This window comes from Vulpes lagopus, chromosome 3 (assembly GCF_018345385.1).
Source record: "Vulpes lagopus strain Blue_001 chromosome 3, ASM1834538v1, whole genome shotgun sequence".
NCBI classification, from domain to species: Eukaryota; Metazoa; Chordata; class Mammalia; order Carnivora; family Canidae; genus Vulpes; species Vulpes lagopus.
The window spans coordinates 84,827,297-84,848,411 of NC_054826.1; the positions used below are offsets into that span (position 1 = coordinate 84,827,297).

At 44.9% G+C, this 21,115-nt stretch overlaps 1 protein-coding gene across 1 annotated transcript in view; it reads right to left on the reverse strand.

Annotated features, from left to right (window-relative positions):
• The window catches only part of NID1 (nidogen 1), an 83,210-nt gene extending 81,922 nt beyond the window's left edge, over window positions 1-1,288 (reverse strand). Inside the window, exon 1 of the mRNA XM_041746919.1 lies at window positions 914-1,288. Within this exon, the coding sequence (XP_041602853.1) occupies window positions 914-1,138 (225 nt within the window). The 5' untranslated portion in view covers window positions 1,139-1,288. The remainder of the gene's footprint in view (window positions 1-913) is intronic.
• Window positions 1,289-21,115: the final 19,827 nt, after the last annotated feature.

Below are 21,115 nucleotides of genomic sequence, written 5' to 3' on the forward strand. Positions count from 1 at the left end.
GGCCTCGGGGTGCCGGGGACCTCGGGGTGCCGGGGGCCTCGGGGTGCCGGGGGTGTCGGGGACCTCGGGGTGCCGGGGGCCTCGGGGTGCCGGGGGTGTCGGGGACCTCGGGGTGCCGGGGGCCTCGGGGTGCTGGGGCCTCGGGGTGTCGGGTACCTCGGGGTGTCGGGGGCCTCGGGGTGCCGGGGGCCTCGGGGTGCTGGGGGCCTCGGGGTGCCGGGGGCCTCGGGGTGCTGGGGGCCTCGGGGTGCCGGGGGTGTCGGGTACCTCGGGGTGCCGGGGCCTCGGGGTGCCGGGGGCCTCGGGGTGCTGGGGGCCTCGGGGTGCCGGGGGTGTCGGGGACCTCGGGGTGCCGGGGGCCTCGGGGTGCCGGGGGTGTCGGGTACCTCGGGGTGTCGGGGGCCTCGGGGTGCCGGGGGCCTCGGGGTGCTGGGGGCCTCGGGGTGCCGGGGGTGTCGGGGGCCTCGGGGTGTCGGGGACCTCGGGGTGCCGGGGGCCTCGGGGTGCCGGGGGTGTCGGGGGCCTCGGGGTGCCGGGGCCTCGGGGTGCCGGGGGCCTCGGGGTGCTGGGGCCTCGGGGTGCCGGGGGCCTCGGGGTGCTGGGGCCTCGGGGTGCCGGGGGCCTCGGGGTGCTGGGGCCTCGGGGTGCCGGGGGCCTCGGGGTGCTGGGGCGTCGGGATGCCGGGGGCCTCGGGGTGCTGGGGCTCCCCGGGGCCGGCAGGGCGCACGCGGAGCCGCGCAGACGGGGCGACGGCGAGCACCCCGGCCCGCAGCCCCTCCCGCTGCAGTGGCCCGGCCGGGGGTCCCCGTCCCCGCCCAGGGCGCCCCCGCCGGCCCCCGCCCCCCTCCGCCGCCGGCTCGGCCCCACGCCCTCCGCCGCTGCAGCCCCCGCCCGCCCCCCGACTCGCACTCACGTAGACCGAATCGAGGTCGGATTTGTCGAAGAAGCGGAGCGCCCGCCTCAGCTCCAGGGCTGGGGAGACACGGTCGTCCCCGGGCTCCAGCTGCAGGTCCCCGTGTTCCGGACCGAACGGGAAGAGCTCCTGGCGGCTCAGGCAGCCCCCGGGCCCCACCAGCAGCAGCTGCAGCAGCAGCGCCCGCGTCCACGCAGTCTCGCCCCGGCGCCTCGCGGCCGACATGGTCCCGAACTGGCGTCCCGCAAACCCAGCGGCTCGGCGGACGAGGCCGGGGAGGGCGGAGACGTAACCGGACGCCCCTCGGCTGCCCCTGCACCCGCCTCCCGAGGTTCCCACCCCGGGAAATAGCGGAGGAGGACCCGGGGAGGTGGGGGGTGGGAGGGGGAGGGGTGGGGGAGGGGGAGGGGGAGGGCCCGCCCGCCCCGGGCCGGACGCGCCGCCGAGGCCGCCCAATGGGCGGGGGGGGGAGGGGCTCCGCCCACCCCCGCGGTCCTGGCGCGTCGCCCTGGACCCCGCGGGGGCAGCAGCGCGGGGGCCGCGGGAGAGCCGAGCGCGCGGCCTCGCGCCCCGGGCCTGGGGTCCGGGCCCAGTGGAGGGCGGGCTGCGTGGAAATGCTCCGCCTTCGGGAGCACAGTCCACCCCGGCGCTGCTCGGCGGCGTCCGAGGTCGGGCTCACTGGGCCGCACTCTGGCAGGAAGAGGGGGTAGGTAGGTGCAGGAAATCAGGGACAGGGGACTGGACCGGAGCGCGTTCATCTACTCCTCCATCCAGGTTTTCAGCGTCCTTGAGTGAGGTGGAAGTTCGGCCGGACGTGGGGTCCCACCCTCGGAGACACAGTCACGAGTGTATATAATAATCCGGTGTTTGGTGGGGCGGGGCCCCCAAGTGATAAAATGACATTAGGGCTGGAATAATTGGCCAAGGAGAACTTCCGAGGGGGACCTGGGACTCGAACCACGGCTTCTGGAAGGGGATGGAAAGTCATCAGGAGGCTGGGGAAGGGACGTTCTGGAAAATGGAGCTGTGAGCGGATTCAAGACACAATCTCCCAGTTGAGAATGTGGAACGAGGGCTGTTGGGAGGAAAGCCTTAATACCAAACCTAGGAATTTGAACTCGCTCTTAACGCTCAGAGAACAGCTATTCAGAGTTCCTGACAAAGGGCGATAAGGCATGTAACTGGTGTCCTAAGTAATGGGTTGATCATTAATTTGGCATTCATTGGGAGGTCATCAGAGGGCTGTTGAAAGGGAAAACAGGGGTGAGGGGTAGTGAGAATGGAAAAGATGGGTGGATATTGAGAAGAATTGGACCTAAGAGGCATTACAATGAAAGAAGGAATGAGACTTGATTATGAATCTGATATGGGGGTTAGGGAGAGAAGTTAGAATTGGGTGTAAGGTTTTGAGCCTGCAGGATTGCAAAACAGGGCTGCCTTTTGAAGTCAGGGACAGTGGTGTTGGATACATGCTTGCTATCAGACCTCTTAACCTAGAGAGGTCAACACGGGGCATTTCTGTTGCCTGTCACCAGCTAAAATGAAAGACCTAGGATGCAATTCGAAATAATTCTCACAGTAAACAGAAAATTCAATATAATATTTAAGGAGCAGGAGTCCTGAACCAATAGAAAACATAAAAAGCAAATGACATCCACCCTCTGAACAGAAAGTCTTTGATCATTCTGGATGTCTTTTTCTTTTAAATTCATTAGCTGTCACAGAAAACACTACATTCCTACAAGGTATCAGTTCGTTTTGCAACCACGATAACCCTAGGAGAGAGACCATCCCCATTTCCCTGAAGAGGGGCACAGAGATCCAGAGAGGTTTAAATCATTTTGCTAAGGCTGCACAGCTGGAAGCCTGCAGGTGACCCAGGGTCGTCCAGTTCCAGAACCACCTTAACCACTACATTAAATGGCTTCTGTATTGATGCAGTTTCTCTCTTGTTAAAAAGTGACTAGTGCTCCTTGCAATCCGTTGCCAAATCTGATGGCTCTTCCTTTATCTCCCTCCTGGAATAGTGGGGCGCTGGGAGCCCCTGTCCCCCACCCCTGAAGCACACTTCCTGACTGTGCTCCACACCATCCCTGGCTTCAACTGCTGTACCTCTGGGCTTCCAGGCCCCAGCACTGCCCATTCAACCGGCCAACGACTCTTTCTGGAGGCTCCTCTTCATCCTCTGTGCTTACCTGTACTCAGCATGGGCCCTATGACACCAAGCCAGCCTTTTCCTGCCTGTTGCCTCACTCAGACTATCCTCTTTCAAAGCCCCCATCGTCTGTCTCACTTCAGAGCTATGCTGAAGCTGTTGCTCGTGCCTGGAATCCTCTCCGTTTTTGGTACTCAGACAGATTCTGCAACTCCTATTGGTTCACGGCATTTCCCTCGGCTCCTACAAGAGCAAGTTCTCCAGAATACCAGTGCAAAGCTCCAAGACTATTAAGACACAATCCCTTTCGGGAGCAGCTCACAGTCTGTTGGAGAAGACAGACAGACGTAATAGTAACATGGTGAGATGTGAACTAGTCTTAACAGAATGAATACCAATAACAGTTGCCTAAGTGAGTAGCCTCAAACAGATGTGGGGAAATGGGACTTGCAGAAGTTAGATAATACGCCCAGTTTTGTAGTTTGTGGAAGAGCCAGGATTTGAATGTTTTCAAATTTCAGTGTATCTGAAACCAAAGCTAATACTTTTTCTGCCACACCCTTCTGCCTTTCTGTGAAAGGAGAGGTTTCTCCCCCAATTTCCATCCACAAGGTATATCTGCTCTGTTGTTTATACATAATGTTCATTTACTATTTACATGTTCATTTATTCTATCAGAATGGTCTTGCTTAAAAAAAATAAATAAAAATTAAAAAAATAAAAAAAAAGAATGGTCTTGCTTAAGTGAGTCTAGTATGTACCATAAACTGTCTGTCCTTTCCTATTAATAGCCCTGCACTCATTGCACATCGTTTGGTGCTAGGGAATGTGACATCTATGCTATGCCTCTGACTGAGACAATGTAGCTGCCAGCTACTCCTTTAGGATTTCTAGTTTTTTTTTTTTTTTTTTTTTTTGGATTTCTAGTTTTAAATACATTTAGATACACAATCTTCATCATTAAATACTTAATTTTATGTTATGCCCTGGTCATTTTCTAAGTATATGTAACAATTACATATTTTCCTCTAGTTGTTTCATGTGTTTTTTTCCCCTCCAATATAAGCTCTTTGGGGGAAGCCTCATGTGTTCTTTTCTTTTCCAGAGTTCACAGAGCCTCAACTAATGCTGTGTGCATGTTAATAAAAGTTAATAGTTTGAAAACTCAATAGTACTTTTAAGAACCATTTGCTATCTGCAGTAGCATATGAACCCAAAATGACATAATATACCAGGTTTTTAAAAAAATTATCTTTTATTAAACTCGGCACATTAGAGACTTGTACTTTTTCACTGAGTGCTATCAACCGGATGAGACAGGAAGACAAAATTCAGGAAGCAGGCATATCTATAAGAAAACAAGTTAAACTTTCTTTTTTTTTTTTTTTTTTTTTTTAAGTTAAACTTTCTATTTGGTTTATTCAGACAAAAGTCTAGGCAACTGAATGGAGAAATAGCTCAATTGGCTATTTCACTGAAAAAGACTAATCTCACTGAAAAAGTTCTAATCTCGTTCTCCTGTGAGGTTTGGCCACTGAACACATATGGTCATGGAAGATTCCTTTATTTACTAGATGTTATGTAGACATAAATGTACTAGTGTTTCAATTCCAGGGGAGTTTACCTAATTTGTGAATAAGATGATCACTATTTTAAACAACTTAACCTCAATTCTTATCACTGATAAAGATAACACAAATTAAATAACCACTCCTAACTAAAGAAGAGAATTATTTCCAAGAATATTTCTGTAACTATGTCATTGTTCCAAAACAATGTTCATCCCAAGACAAAATTATAGGGAACTATTAAGAGATTGATCCAAAAAGTTTATGTTTATGCCTTCTCAGCTGCTATTCTTAATTATCATCTTCTAATAATGGATTTTCATATGTTAATCACTTTTTTCCAATCTTTATTGAGGTATAATTGACAAAAATTGTATACATTTAAGGTGTACAATGTAATGATTTGATATACAAATGTAAATGATTACCACAATCGAGGTAATTAACATATCTATCATTTCACAGTTGGCATTTTTTGCGTGTGTGATGAGAACACTGAAAATCTTCTATCTTAATGGGATGGCTCAGTAATTTAAGCATCTGACTGAATCTCATCTCAAGACTCCATCTCAGGGTCTTGAGTTCAAGCCCTGCATTGGGCTTTACTCTGGGCATGGAGTCTACTTAAGGGCGCGCGTGCACACACACACACACACACACACACACAAACACTACTACCTTAGCAAATTAGCAAGTATACAATACATATTATTAACTATAGTCACCATGCTGTACATTATATCCCCAGAATTTATCTTATAAACTGAAAGTTTGTACCATTTGGCCAACACTTCCCCATTTCCTCCATTCTTCAGCCCCTGCAACTACCATTGTACTCTGCTTCTATGAAAGAATAGCAAAGATTTTTTCTTTTTTTTTTTTTTTTCTTTTTTTTTTTTTTTTTGAATTTTTTATTTATTTATGATAGTCACAGAGAGAGAGAGAGAGGCAGAGACACAGGCGGAGGGAGAAGCAGGCTCCATGCACCAGGAGCCTGATGTGGGATTCGATCCCGGGTCTCCAGGATCGCGCCCTGGGCGAAAGGCAGGCGCCAAACCGCTGCGCCACCCAGGGATCCCAAGATTTTTGATATTGTAATCCATATTTATTTTAGATGGCTCATATGAATGTTTTGTTGAAAATAATACTGATTTAGCCACAGTAATCAGACAAGAAAAACAAATAAGAGGCAAATAAGAAGAAGTTAAACTGTCACTACTTGTAGATGACATGAGACTATATATAGAAAATTCTGAAGACTTCACCAAAAAAAAAAAAAAAAAACTACTAGAGCTGATAAATTAATCCAGGAAAGTCACAGGATACAAAATCAAAATACAGAAATCCGTTCCATTTTTATACACTAATAATGCAGTAGCAGAAAGAGAAATTTTAAAATAATACCACTTAGGGCAGCCCTGGTGGCGCAGCAGTTTAACGCCGTCTGCAGCCCGGGGTGTGATCCTGGAGACCCGAGATCAAGTCCCACGTCGGGCTCCCTGCATAGAGCCTGCTTCTCCCTCTGCTGTGTCTCTGCCTCTCTGCCTGCCTCTCTTTCCACCTCTGAATAAATAAAAAATAAAAAAATAAAAATAATACCATTTACAATTGCACCAAAAAGAATAAAATATCTAGGAATAAAGGTGAAAGACCTATAGTCTTAAAACTATAAACACTGATGAAAGAAATTGAAGATGACGATGACACCAAAAAATGGAAAAGCATTCCACGTTAATGGATTGGAAGAATTAGTATTGAAAATGTCCTTATTACCCAAAGCAATCTACAAATTCAATGCAACCCCTATCAAAAAAACACCAGCATTTTTCACAGAACTAGAATTTTAAAAATCCTAAACTTGTATGTAACCACAGAAGGCCCTGAGTAGCCAGAGAAATCCTCAGAAAGAAGAACAAAGCTGGAAGTATCACAATACCAGGTTTGCAGATACAGTACAAAGCTGTAGCAATGAAAACAGTATAGTGCTGGCGCAAATATAGACATGTAGGTCAGTGGGACAGAATAGAAAGCCCAAAAATAAATCCCACAACCATATGGTCTGACAAAGGAGGCAAGACTATACAATGGGGAAAGGATAATCTTTTCAATAAACAGGGCTAGGAAAACTGGACAGCTACATATAAAAGAATGAGATAGGACCACTTTCTAAACACCATACACAAAAATAAACTCAAAATGAATTCAAGACCTGAACGTGAGACCTAAAACTATAAAAACCCTGGAAGAGAACATAGGCAGTAATTTTTTACATCAGCCGTGGCAACATTTTTCTAGATGTGTCTCCCTAGGCAAGGGAAACAAAAGCAAAATGAAATTCTCAGGACTATGCCAAAATAAAAAGCTTTTGCAGAGCGAAAGAAACCACCAAAAAAACAGAAAGACAACCTACCTACTGAATGGGAAAAGATATTTGCAAATGACATATCTGGTAAGGGGTTAATATTCAAAATATGTAAAGAACTTATACAACTCAACACCAAAAAAAAAACCCAAACAATCTGATTTAAAAACGGACAGAAGACCTGAATAGACATTTTTCCAAAGAAGATATACAGATGGCCAAGTCACATGAAAAGATGCTCAACATCACTAATCATTGGAGAAATGCAAATAAAACCACAGTGAGATATCATCTTGCACTAGTTAGAAAGGCTAATATCGAAATGACAAGAAATAGCAAGTGTTGGTGAGGATATGGAGAAAAAGGAACTCTCATGCAATATCAGTGGGAATACAAACTGGTGTAGCCACTGTAAAAAGTGTGGAGTTTCCTCAAAAAATAAAAAATAGAACTATCATATGATCCAGTAATTCCACTACTGGATGCTTACCCAAAGAAAACAAAAACACTAATTTGGAAGATATATATGTACCTATGTTTAGTACAGCATAATTTGCAATAGCCAAGATATGGAAGAAGCCTAAGTGTCCATCAATAGACCAATGGATAAGGAAAATGTAATACACGCGCACTGGAATATTATGCAGTCATAAAAGGGATGAGATCTTGCCATTTGAGACAATATGGGTGGGCTGGGTGGGCTTAGAGGATATTATGCAAACCAGAATACGTCAGACTGAGAAAAACAAATACCATAGGATTCTGCATAGAAGTGGAATCTACAAAAAAAAAAAAAAAAAGAAGTGGAATCTACAAAACGCCCAAATGGATAAACAAACAAAAGCAGAATCAGACCTTCAAGTACAGAAAACAAACTGATGGTTGCTGAGAGAAGAGCCGTGGGGAGTTGAGCAAAATGGCTGAAGGGAAAAGGGAGATACCAGCTTCTATTTGTAGAAAGAATAAGTCATGGGAATAAAAAGCATAACATAAGGAATACAGTCAATGATATTGTAATAGTGATTTAACAGGACAGATGCTAACTGCACTTGATGAACATAGCACAATGCATAAACCTGTCAAATCACTAAGTTGTACACCTGAAACAAATGTAACATTGTGTCTCAGCCCTACTCAATCAATCAATCAATAACTAGAAAATAATAGTGATTTGTGATGGGTCATACATATGGCCTCAGATTGTCATAACATTCAATCGTCAAGTGCAAATGAAGGCATTATGTCTTATTAATTTTTTTAATAAGACATACTTAAACTCACAATCCTGAGATTGAGACCTGATCTGAGATCAAGAGTTGGACACTTAACCGACTGAGCCACCCAGGCACCCTTCTTAATTTTATTTTGTTATTAAATCTTCATAAAGTCCTATTCCTGTGTGGTAAATTTAATGTAACCAAACCTGAACAGGTCAAACTTGTATAAATAAATAAGTTCAGCATAAATTGTGATGACCAAATGATTGTAATGTACGTCACTGTAACTGACTGTACTCAGTCATAGAGGAAGAAGACCATGATGACTCATTACTCTGTCTTAGCTAATTAGAGCTATGTATTTACACGGATTTACAAAACTATGTTGGTAAAAATTTCCTCATTGGAATGGGATTGAGCAATAGTCACCACTTGGCTTCTGGTTCTGTATGTTACACTGAGAACCACTGACCACTTAGCAAATGGGTAGCCATCGGATCTTGCAAAATTTAAAAAAAAAGTAACACATTTCCTTACAAGATTCTTATGAGATCAAGTATGCTTAGCAGGGTCAAGTAAGTATGTTTGACTAGAACAAGTTCAGACCATCTAGGCCAGTGGTATAGGCTACATGTTATCTCCTTAGTGCTTAGAATCTGCACCTTCTGGGGTGAGGTTGCAGTAGATAGTGTTCTGTGGATATTTTACATTTCAATAAAATAGATTAGACAACTGCCTTCACGGGATTATCCTAGAGGGTACAAAAGACTTCTTCAAGTCCTAATTTACCACTGGTTTTAATTTTGTTTGTCTAACTTAAGGTTTTCCTTCCAATTAAAATCAGAGAACATGTTTTGACATAGCAGAGGGAATTTCAGGAGACTAGAAGAGGTACAAGGATACAATTGAGGAATGAAAGATAATAGAAACTCAGGGTGCTTATGACCCAATTGGCCTAGTTCACAATCTCCCTCAGGTCAGCCAGGTATAACCATTCAAGTATTGAAGACAAAGTACACATTTGGTGCTAGGTTTTTTGGGCAGGTTAATTGACCCCTAGATAATTTTATCTAGCATTTATTTGTATACCTTCAGTAACCCTATATTGATCATGCATTCATTAATGACTATTTATTGAGCACCAACTATGTACCTGACACTATTCTGGGCATTGAGACACACCCAAGAACAAAATAGTCTGGTGGGGGGGAGATGGACAACAAGGGAGTGAATAAGCAATTAGATATTGTGTGGAGAGGTGGTGGGTAAAAGTGCTATGAATAAGAATAAATTAGGAAAAAACTGAAGAGTATCGTGACATGGGTGGGTGTGAGAATTATTTTATTTAGGAAGATCAAGGAAGTCTTCACCGAGTACCTGTTCCCTTTGGAACAGAGGCCTGAAGAAGTTAGGGAGCCACATGTGGACAGGATGAAGGAGCATTAGTAAGTAGAAGTCTGGACAGGGCTGCATTCAGGGTGTGGGGATGTAAACCACAGATGTAAAGTTCCTCAGCAAGAATGGGCTCCCTCTGTTCAGGACCATCAAGGTGGGACACTTGGGTAGCTCAGTGGTTGAGCGTTTGCTTTTGGCTCAGGGCATGATCCTGGGGTCCTGGGATCGAGTCCCACATCGGGTTCCCTGCATGGAGCCTGCTTCTCCCTGTCTGTGTCTCTGCCTAGCTCTCTATGTCTTCCATGAATAAATAAATAAAATCTTAAAAAAAAAACCCCAGCAAGGTCAGGTTGGGAGAGCTGGGTAAGCAGGGGTAAACCCCTTGGCCCTATTGGTCAAAGTAAGGGCTTTTGACAGTCAACAAGCACCTGAAAATAGTTAAATAGGCAATGTCAAAACTGGAAGGAATCAACCAAATTACCAGAATACATCCATGACCGAATTAAACAGCTGTCTCCAGTTTTGGAAAACATTGAAAATGGTATGAATCTAGTACAAAAGAGCCAAGAAGGAAAATGATTCCAGTTTGAGACTAAATGAGATATTATCACTGAAAGGTTATTAGTACAAAGACCAAAATACTATTGTTTCTTCATTGAATTTAGGTACTGTCACTTCTGCTAGGATGCTTGCTTCAATAATGCAAATCTATTCTAATATGAATGATGTATTTGTAAACAGTTTCAGCATAATGCATTTTGGCATTTGTATATGCAAAATTTTGCCTTCGAGAAACACCAGCTGAACACAGAAAGCTGCACCCGCTTGAACAGAGCCATGTAGGAATGTGCAAAATGCACACAAGCACAGCTCTTACCCAGACAGTGAGCCACACCCATCCTCATCTGGGTCTAGGACTTTCTATCCCACTTCAGATATTCCTCCTTCCACTCCTCCACTAACCTGCAAGCAGCCCCATTGGCAAAGGTTGTCCTGGCCCTGTGGTCCCAGGGATCCTCTCTTTTATTTCCCACCTAGCCTACTTTGTATTTTCCCTCTCTGTTTTTTTTTTCCCCTCTCCCCCTTTATCCCACTTTTTTCACTTTCTTCTTTTTTGTTCTCTTCCTCTCACACCCTGGGAGCCCGGCACACAATTCTACCGGATGTTTTTCAAGGGAAAGTGCCATAGATGCTGTGGTATGTATGCATTTCTCAACCATTCAACATGTGTTAAAGTGAGATAATATGCAAATATCTATACAGTGTTGCCACTAAAGTACATATACATCATTTTGTATTCACTTTTTTCCTATTAATGCTATAGTATAATGATTTTCCATGTTGCAGTATAGCTTTATTTATATATTTCATATGCACTGCATTTATTAGAGCATAATTAATCTGACCATTTCCCAACTGTTAGCATTTAGGCTGTTTCTAATTTTTTTTTTTTTGGCTATTATTTAATCACATCTGCAGTAAATATTGCTCTTCCTCTGGGGATTATTTCCTGAAATCCTCTTCCCCAAAGTGGGATTACTGGATTAAAGGATGTGAACATTTTTTTAAAAAATCAACTTTATTAAAATATGATTTATAAGTAATAAACTGTAATAAGGATGTGAACATTTCCGTTGTCCTTGGTATGTCACTGTTGAGAGTAAGGGCAAAAGGAGACGAGAAATAGGTTGTGGGCAAAAATCACCACCGGAGAAATAAGATGCGTGTCTTTTAATCTTTCTACAGGTCCAGTTCAAATGCACTTTCTGCAAAAATCCTTCCCAAATCCCCCCAACACAATTCATCTCTTTCCTATATCTTATTTGTCAATGATTTTAACAATACCTCATCTTGGCTGAGAACTCTTTAGTTTACAAAGTGTATCTACAATCTCAATTATATTGCAGTATTTTCTATCCCCATTTTATAGATAAGGAAACTGAGACTCAGAGTAAATGCCTTGCCCAAGGATATTGAATGAACAAGAAGCAGGGCCAGGTAGTTAAACCCAGAGTCCTATCTTTTTTTTTTTTTTAAGATTTTATTTATTTATCTATTCATGAGAGACACAGAGAGAGAGGCAGAGACATAGGCAGAGGGAGATGCAGGCTCCATGCAGGGAGCCCAATGTGGGACTCGATCCTGGGACTCCAGGATCACACCCTGAGCCAAAGGCATACGCTCAACTCTTGACCCACCCAGGTATTTAAAGGACAACTCCTAACTATGGTGAAATTTTATTTTGGCTTTTTTTTAAAGATTTTATTTATTTATTGATGAGACACACAGAGAGAGGCAGAGACTTAGGCCGAAGGAGAAGCAGGCTCTCTGAAGGGAGCCTAATACAGGGCTCAATCCCAGGACCCCAGGATCATACCCTGAGCCAAAGGCAGATGCTCAACCACTGAGCAACCCAGGTGCCTCTTTATTTTGGCTTTTGAAATAATGTTGATTTCTCCACACAGCCTCTCCAAAAGGCTGGGCAGCCTCTTCAGTTTTCAGAAGCTCCACCAGGAACAAGAGAGCACACCTCGCTGTCTTCCAGAACAGTAATTCCTAGCAGGGTGTACTGAGAGACAGTAGGCTGGGAGGCGGGGAAGAATGTCAGAATCATCTTCCACAGATTCTGATCAACCTGAGGGGTGTGCCAGGATCTGGGAAAGGGGTGGGGAGGTAAGACGGAGAATTACTGATCAAAACTTGAGATGTGTTTGTTGAGATGTAACTGTTCATGTGATCACATTTGCTCACTTCGTTCCATTCTGGATAATTCCTATCACAGTGGGATTTCCTATGTACAGACCCTTTAATTCTGATTACAAACTATTCATTCCTATATAAACAAAAAAGTATAGGAATAAAAAAAATTTGAATTCGTACAATGGAAGCTGATCAAAGAAGGGCATTTCAAACCCTCTTCATTATAATCCTGTGAAGAAATGTGTTCTACTCATGGCTGAGTAGTCCAGTGGGAAAAAGGCTGGCCTGGAAATCATGCATGCTAATGAACATGAAAATCAATGTGTTCCTTAAAGTGTTCTTCATATTTACCTAGTGAAAGCCTCCTGGGAAGTTTCCCTTCCTTCTTTCATCTGCTGCCTGGGATTCAGATGTGTTAACTGGAGCTCAGCAGTTGACTTAAACCATGAAGCATACCCAGGGAGAGTGCTATAACAAGCTGCAAGGGCCCCAAGGATCGCATGGAGCTGCCCCACTGCCTGCACTTCTCTTATGTGAGAGAAGGATCATAGTGAAGGGCTAAGCTCTACACAGGGGATGCATCACAGAGAGTCCCCTCTACAGAGTATACCCTAATCCCTCATAAACTGATGGCTCAAGCTTCCCCTGCAGGGTACATCCTGATTCTCTGCTTTTTCAATGCTTGCAGGTTGGATCTGGACTTTGCTCTGACAGGGGCCCTTGTATAGGATCTGGACTGGAATGGGGGCATGGAAGAGAGGAATCTACACTCATGTGGTCACTAATGTACTGATGCAGGTGCCCACCTGGAGGGGTGCTTCTCAATCTGCCCATGGTGAAGGATTGCACCCAATTTGTCATGGACTGATACTTCTATAAAATATAATTAAAATGAAAAATACAATTAAAATTAAAACGTTTCACAGTGCTTAATTTCACATCATTTAGTTATTTGATCGAATAGACATAACATCACTCTATCAAATTGATATAAAACTTTCTCATCACAGGTGCTCTTAGGTTTTATACTTGTCTGGCTGAATACTGGTAACAATCCGCAGACTAGCTCTGGTCTGTAGACCACATTTTGGGTAGCATGGAGCTTTTAAGCTACATCTAAAAGGAATAGTATGGGTGTGATATGTATATTAATTGAAATGTCTACTCTAGATAGAGTGAATAATTTTATATGAGATAATTTTTATACAGAACAATGCTATTATAAACATAAGTTATTTGAAACAGTCACTGCTGGTTAGTTTTCTCCAAATTGTTGGAGGCAGTGGAGTGGAAAGCAATTCACTGAGGTCTTAGATCCTCTGCTTCTGTCTATATTATTCTTATTCTCAATATTAGAATGTGTTATAATTTTAACTGTAAAGCTCCTAAAATCATACCTGTTAGCCCTCTTTTCAGTGTCAGACTACAGATTGAATCAGATTACTATGAAATTCAAGGTCAGGTTTGGAAAAGAAAATAATTCATAAATGCAAGCCAGCCTTAAGGGTGCATGGAGGGCAAAGGGATAATTTTTGGTGATGGGAGGGGGATGGTAAACAGATGTCAGGTGACAATTTAAGCAGGTGCTCTACCAAAGAATTGGAAACCATCTGATGGGCAAATGGATTTGTTATCTATAGGGAAAGTTGCAGGCTTTCTCAATACCACACTAGTGTTAGGAGTCCTTCCTTTATTTAAAGGCCATACATCAAGGCACCAAAGCAGGATTTGGCATGGGTGAAGAGAATGCCTTTCTTCTGTAAAATGAGAGGAGTGTAATTTTGAAAGAATTGCTAGAAAAGGAAAACTAGTGTGTATGCTGAATTGTATCTCTCCCAAATGCTATACGTTGAAGTCCTAAGCCCCAGTACATCAGATGTGACTATATTTGGAGATAGGGCCTTGAAAGAAATAAGTTAAAATGTGGCCATTAGGATGGACCCTAATAATATGACTGATGTCCTTATAAGAAGAGGAAATTTGGACACCTAGGAAATACTAGGAGTGCATACACAGAGAAAAAAAAGACCATGTTGAAAGGCATCAGGACAGTAGCCATCTTTAAGCCAAAGAGAGCGGCTTTGTGGGGAGCTTATACCTGACGCCTTGATCTCGGGCATCCAGCCTCCAGCACTGGAGAAATAAGTATCTGTTGTTTAAGTTACCCAGTGTGTGGTACTTTGTTACAGTAGCTCTAGGAAACCAAGACACAGTGTGACACCTCAACTTTCTGAGTATTCTCAACTATATCTTTCTTTTTAAGTTGTGCATCATGTTTATGACATACACTCAGGCAGAGAAGACTGGAAGGAAATCAGCAACTTGCTAATCATACACACATTAAGGTGACTTTTGTATCCTCTATTTAAAAAAAAAAGTGACATAGTTCTATTCTTTTTCCCATTTTAAAAATAATTTTTATTTTGAAATAGCTTAAGACTCATGAGAAGTAGATGGATCATTTTATTTTTAAGATTTATTTATTTTGGGGAGAGCGCAACAGAGAGTGAGTGGGGGAGGGGCAGAGGGAGACAATCATCAAGCAGACTCACCACTGAGCACAAAGCCTGAAGTGGGACTTGATCTCATGACCCATGAGATCACTACCTGAGCTGAAACCAAGAGTTGGATGCTTAACTGATTGAGCCACCCAGGTACCCCTAGGTAGATCATTTTAAAGAAGTAATGCAATAGAGCTTAAGGATCTAGAAATGGATTCCTTTGAAATTACACAAGCTTATGTAGCCCTTGGAGGATATAGCCCACCAAATCCCAGTTGGAGGCCCTGCCAGTTACATAACTCTTATTGAACCATTTACTTGTTTTTCATTTTATTTTATTTTTAATTTTTTAAAAGATTTTATTTATTCATGAGTGACAGGAAGAGGGAGAGAGAGGCAGAGTCAGAGGCAGAGGGAGAAGCAGGCTCCATGCAGGGAGCCCGATGTGGGTTTCGATCCCAGGACTCAGGATCACGACCTGAGCCAAAGGCAGACGCCCAACCACTGAGCCACCCAAGCATCCCCATTTACTTGTTAATATCCCATTCTGCATCAATCTGATAATAATAACCACTTGGTCTGCTTGTCTACCTTCTCTCAGCTGTTATTGACATCTTGCTCATTCTAGGTCTAGATCAAGTGCTTTGAATAATCCTGAGTCTTTCCTGATGCCCTCAACTCTGATGAATATGAAGTCCTACCTTGGTCTACTTACCTTCTATAGTAAGACTACTGTTTTGTATTATACTTCATATAATACTACCACTGTTTTGTATTATACTTTTGTATTATACTGTTTTGTATATACTTCTCTATGTTTTTGTGCTATCCTCATTGCATAAATATTTACTAAGTTGCTACTATATGTAGGCTCAGATCTGAGGAAACAGCCCAGAACAAAACAAAGTCCCTCCTCTCACAATGTTTCCATAGGTGGGAAGACAGATAATAAATAAACAAGAACCTACAGCGGCCAGTGGTAACCCAAGCTGTGAAAAATAATGGAGCAGGGTAAGAGGACAGAGACAGGGAGGTGTTGGTAAAAAGAAGGCATGCTAGTTGGATGGGACATTGAGGAAGACCTCTCTAATGAGGGGACACTAGCCCAATGATTCTGAAAATGTGGGACAGGCAGCATCAGCAGCATTCGGGAACTTGTTAAAATACACATTCTCAGGCCTACCCCAGACCTACTGAATCAAAAATCGTAGTAGTGGGCCCCCCATCTGTGTTTTAACAAGCCATCCAGGGCATTCTGATGCTGGCTAGAGTAAGCTGGCATTTATACTATCATTTCTGAATTCTCTTTTAGAGCCTGGTGTAGGGCCTTGCATACATTAGTTGTCAATGAGTGTCTTTTGTCCAAATGGAGTAGGTAAGGAGTTGTTGATCTCAGCCTTCATAAGGAATAGTGATGTATGCTATGTGTCACACATCCACGACACCTTGGGTTATACTTGCTTCTCACTTTTCCTTGCCCTCTTGCCATTCTCCTTCTTCTTCCTGATACTATTTCCTTTTTATTTTTCCTTTTACTTTGTCCTACATATACCATCTCTTTCCTCTTATATCCTCTTTTTTTTAAAAAAAAGATTTTATTTATTTACTCATGAGAGACACATACAGAGAGAGAAAGAGAGAGGCAGAGACATAAACGGAGGGAGAAGCAGGCTCCATGCAGGGAGCCTGATGTGGGACTCCACCCCAGGACTCCAGGATCACACCCTGAGCCAAAGGCAGACACTTAACCGCTGAGCCACCCAGGTGTCCCTCCTCCTATATCCTCTAATAAATAAGAGAAAACCCATGTACTTCCCCTTTGATCCACATAACTCTGAAAATCAAATTTGTTTGAAACACAGCCATATATTTCCTACTTGATTTCTTCTAACTGAAAGTAAAATGGTAGTCCTCCCTACATTCTTCATTCATTCACTTGTTTGTTCCTTCAGCATCTACTATATACTGGACACAGTTTTGGGCAAGAGTAGATAAAATCTTTCTGTAAAGAGCCAGATTGTAAATATTGTAGGCTTTGTAGGCCAAGGACTAACGTCCTCAATTTTTAAGATTTTTTTTTAAGATTTTATTTATTGATGAGAGACACACAGAGAGAAGCAGAGACGCAGGCAGAGGGAGAAGCAGGCTCCATGCAGAGCCTGATGTGGGACTCAATCCCAGGACCTTGGGATCATGACCTGAGCCAAAGGCAGATGCTCAACCACTGAGCCAATCAGGTGTCCCAAGATCTTTTTTTTTTTTTTTTTTTTTTGAAGATTTTTAAGTAATCTCTTCACCCAATGTGGAGCTCAAATCTGCAACCCTGAAATCAAGAGTCAAATGCTTTACTGAGCCAGCCAGGTGCCCCAGTAATGTCCTCAACTCTTTTTTAAAAAGATATTTAAGTAATCTCTAAATCCAATGTGGGGCTCAAATCAACAACCCTGAGATCAAGAGTTGCATACTCTACTGACTGAGCCAGTCAGGTACTCCAGTAATGTCCTCAACTTTTTTTTTTTTTTTTTAAGGATTTTATTTATTTCTTCATGAGAGAGAGAGAGAGAGAGAGAGAGCCAGAGACACAGGCAGAGGGATAAGCAGGCTTCATGGAGGGAGCCTGACGTGGGACTCCATCCCGGGTCTCCAGGATCACGCCCTGGGCTGAAGGTGGCGCTAAACCACTGAGCACCCCGGGCTGCCCTGTCCTCAACTCTTGAAGCAACTTCTCTCACCAAAAAGCTAGAAATGGTTTTTGTTTTTTTCTTTTTTTCACATTTTAAAATATAAAAGCCATTCTTAGCTTGTTGGCTATATGAATACTAGGGTTGGGCTGAATTTGGCCCTGGGCTATTAGTTTTTGCTGACCCCTGGTTTTAGGTTATGGAGATACAGCATTGACTGGAATAGATGAACATTCCTTCTGTCATAAAACTTACATTATGGTTGAGGGAGAAAAAATAATACAATTATATTACAAAATGTACAAATCTAATACAAAGATCTTACAAAATGTAAGAAATGCTTAGTGCCATGGGGAAAATGGAATAAAGTAGGGGCATTGGGAATGTAGTGGTGGGAAGAATGTTAAATGAGATGGTGAAGAAAAGCTTCAATGAAAAAGGTGTCAATTGGGAACACCTGGGTGGCTCAGCAGTTGAGCGTCTGCCTCAATAAAATATAATAAATATTGTATTTATTATAAATATAGATATATTTATATAATATATATTTAGAATAAATAAAATCTTTAAAAAGAAAGGTGTCAGTTGAGCAGAGACTAAAAGAAAGTCAAGGAATGATCCGTGAGGCTGTGCAGAAGAAGAGTATTCCAGACAGAGGGAACAGTCAGAACAAAGGTTCCTGAGGTCAGAATATACCCGGTGTGTGAAGTGGCCAGCAGGGCTAGAGACAAGAGTGAGATCAGTGTATATACTAATGTCTTGTATGTGTGCATGCATGTGTGTGTGTATTTGTGTAGTGTTTGGGATGTGAGGAGAGAAGCAGCTGTTAAAAAGGGATGTTCCGGGGTACCACCTGGTCCCTGAACTCTATCTCATGTCCTGAGTCTGATCCCATTCTGTTCCCCCCAATTAAAGCAGAAAGGATCTGATATCAGCCCCCGTCCAGAGTAATTCCACCTGATTCTCTGCTATGGTTAATCCAGGTCTGTTACTGCTTCTGAACAGAGGCAGGAATGCAGTCTGATTGATAAGCAGGGCCTTGGTTCCAAGGGAGGACTGAAAACTTCCCTAGAACATTCAGGTAACCTTTCAGATTTGAAATGAAGGGAAAAAATAAAGGATTTCCTGTTACAGTTGAAAGGTTCTGGCTTTGAAAGGACCACATTGGAAAAGGTTGGATGTTTTGTTTTCAGGATCTCTACTGGGGGAGGGAAAATAAGCCACTTCCTGGGAAAGGAAGGACCTCCCCTCCACCCCACAATTCGTGTGTATCAAGAGGAAGGGAATGTGGGGGCTGTGTTCTAGGGCATCTTCAGGCATACCGAGGCCAGCTGTGACTTGGGTCCAGGCTCTAGCACTTAATGCCTGACTTAGGACACAGTTCCCACCGTGGCTCCAAAGTAGGAGGGCCAAGGATGCGAGGGAGGAGGAGACAGCCTTGCACAGTCCTCAGCGGGCCCCTCAGTTGTACGAGTGTCAGGCTACCTTTCTTCTTCACTTGTATGAACCAAGCCAGTGCCCATTCCCTAGGGGTGCACCGCTGAACACCGGAGCTCGACGAGTACCGCCTGGAACTGCCCTGGATTGACTAGTACTGCCCCGCCAAGGGGCAGAGTTAATGAGGCCCAAGAGGGTGTGTTCTATGATGAAATAGATACAAACATGGACTCTGGGGCTTGGGCCTCATTAACTCTTATCTTGATCCTCAGTTCTCTCTGGTGGGCCTGCTACCTCCCATCTTCCATACCACTGCCCGTGTGGGTTTTCAGAAAGGACAATTCGATTCCCATAATTTTTTTTAAGATTTTAATTTATTTATTCATAAGAGACGCACAGAGAGAGGTACAGACATAGGCAGAAGAGAAGCAGGCTCCCTGTCAGGAGATTCTGGCTGTCTTCAGCTGAGCGTGGGCATCACGTAACTCTTTCGTGGGGCATCCAGGAACGGAGACCTCCAGCCACACAACGCAGACTCTCCCAGTAGCGACATTACCGCAGACCGGCGAAAGGTTCGTCGCGGTGCAGAGCCAGCCCCAGGGCTGTGCGGCGGGCCCCGAGCAAGCGCGTGCACCGCCGCGGCCTACGAGGCCCTCCCCGCTTCTCCCGTGCACCTTGTGCCACCTCCTGCTCGGCTCCCAGATCCTAGGTACTTCCTCCCTCGGGTTTTCTTTGCCCTTTTGCCTCTAGGAAGACAGACTTGATTGGGCATGTGAAGGATTATGCTCCCGGCACCTCCGAGCGCGGAACTCCGGGCCACCGGGTACCAAGCTGTGCTCCCAGCAGGCCCCGCGCGCTGTGCTCCCAGCAGGCCTCGCGCGCTATGCTCCGGACCGGCCCCCGCGCGCTGTGCTCCCAGCAGGCCCCACGGGATGTGCCCCCAGCAGGCCCCGCGCGCTGTGCTCCCAGCAGGCCTCGCGCGCTATGCTCCGGACCTGCCCCCGCGCGCTGTGCTCCCAGCAAGCCCCGCACGCTGAGCTCCCGCGCAGGCTCTGTCCTTGTGCCCGCGCCTGCGCAGGAGGATCCCTGGCCCGCCAAGAGCACCGGAGGCCGCCTGAGGTAAGGTGAGGTCTCCTTCTAAATGCCAGTGAGGGAAGTAGGCAGACGGCTGGGTGCCTGCCAGACCCTGGAAAGTGAGGGGCCCTTTGGACTTGCCTCCCCGCAGAAACCCCGGGCTTCTCACTGCCCGTGCTGCTGCCGACGGGTAAGGTTGTGTGAGGGGCTGCCCCGCGGTGTACAAGGGTTAGCAACAAACGTGGCCTCCACCCACTAGATGCCGGGCAACCACAGATGTCCGCGGTGTTTCCCACGGGCCCCAAGCCAGCCCCCTCCCCCAGGAGGACGGCGTGGTGGGATGAGGCAGGCCCAAAACTTGTCGTAGGACCCCCTGGTATTTAACCGCCCCCCCCCCCCCGCCCCACATGCTTGGCGGGGCAGTACCAGTCAATCCACGGGCAGTTCCAGGCGGTACTCGTCGAGCTCCGGTGTTCGGCGGTGCACCCCTAGGGAATGGGCACTGGCTTGGTTCATACAGGTGAAGAAGAAAGGTAGCCTGACACTCGTACAACTGAGGGGCCCGCTGAGGACTGTGCAAGGCTGTCTCCTCCCCCCTCGCATCCTTGGCCCTCCTACTTTGGAACCACGGTGGGAACTGTGTCCTAAGTCAGGCATTAAGTGCTAGAGCCTGGACCCAAGTCAGGTCTGACTCCAAAGGCCTTCTGTTTTCTAGTTCTGAAAGTGTGACTGTTTCTTCTGTGTAAAAGCATTAGGAGATGTCTTTTGTAGTGCTGTGATTAAAAGGCGTTTGGAAGGGGCATCTGGGTGGCTCAGCGGTTGAGCCTCTGCTTTTGGCTCAGATCATGGTCCTGGGGTCCCGGGATCGCGTCCTTTTTTTTTGCACAGGCAGGTGAAACAATTTTATTTCACAGTCGTCTTTAAAACCACAAAGACACTATGTTCTTCATATAAAAACATTAGTACAGATAACTATATTTTCTAGAAAATGATTATATAGACCCTCTCAAAGAAAATTGCACACCATTATATGGTTCAGACAAGTTACCTGGGAAAAACACATCTGGACCGATTCCTAAAACATACCAGAAGACCACGCTGCATCTTTTGGT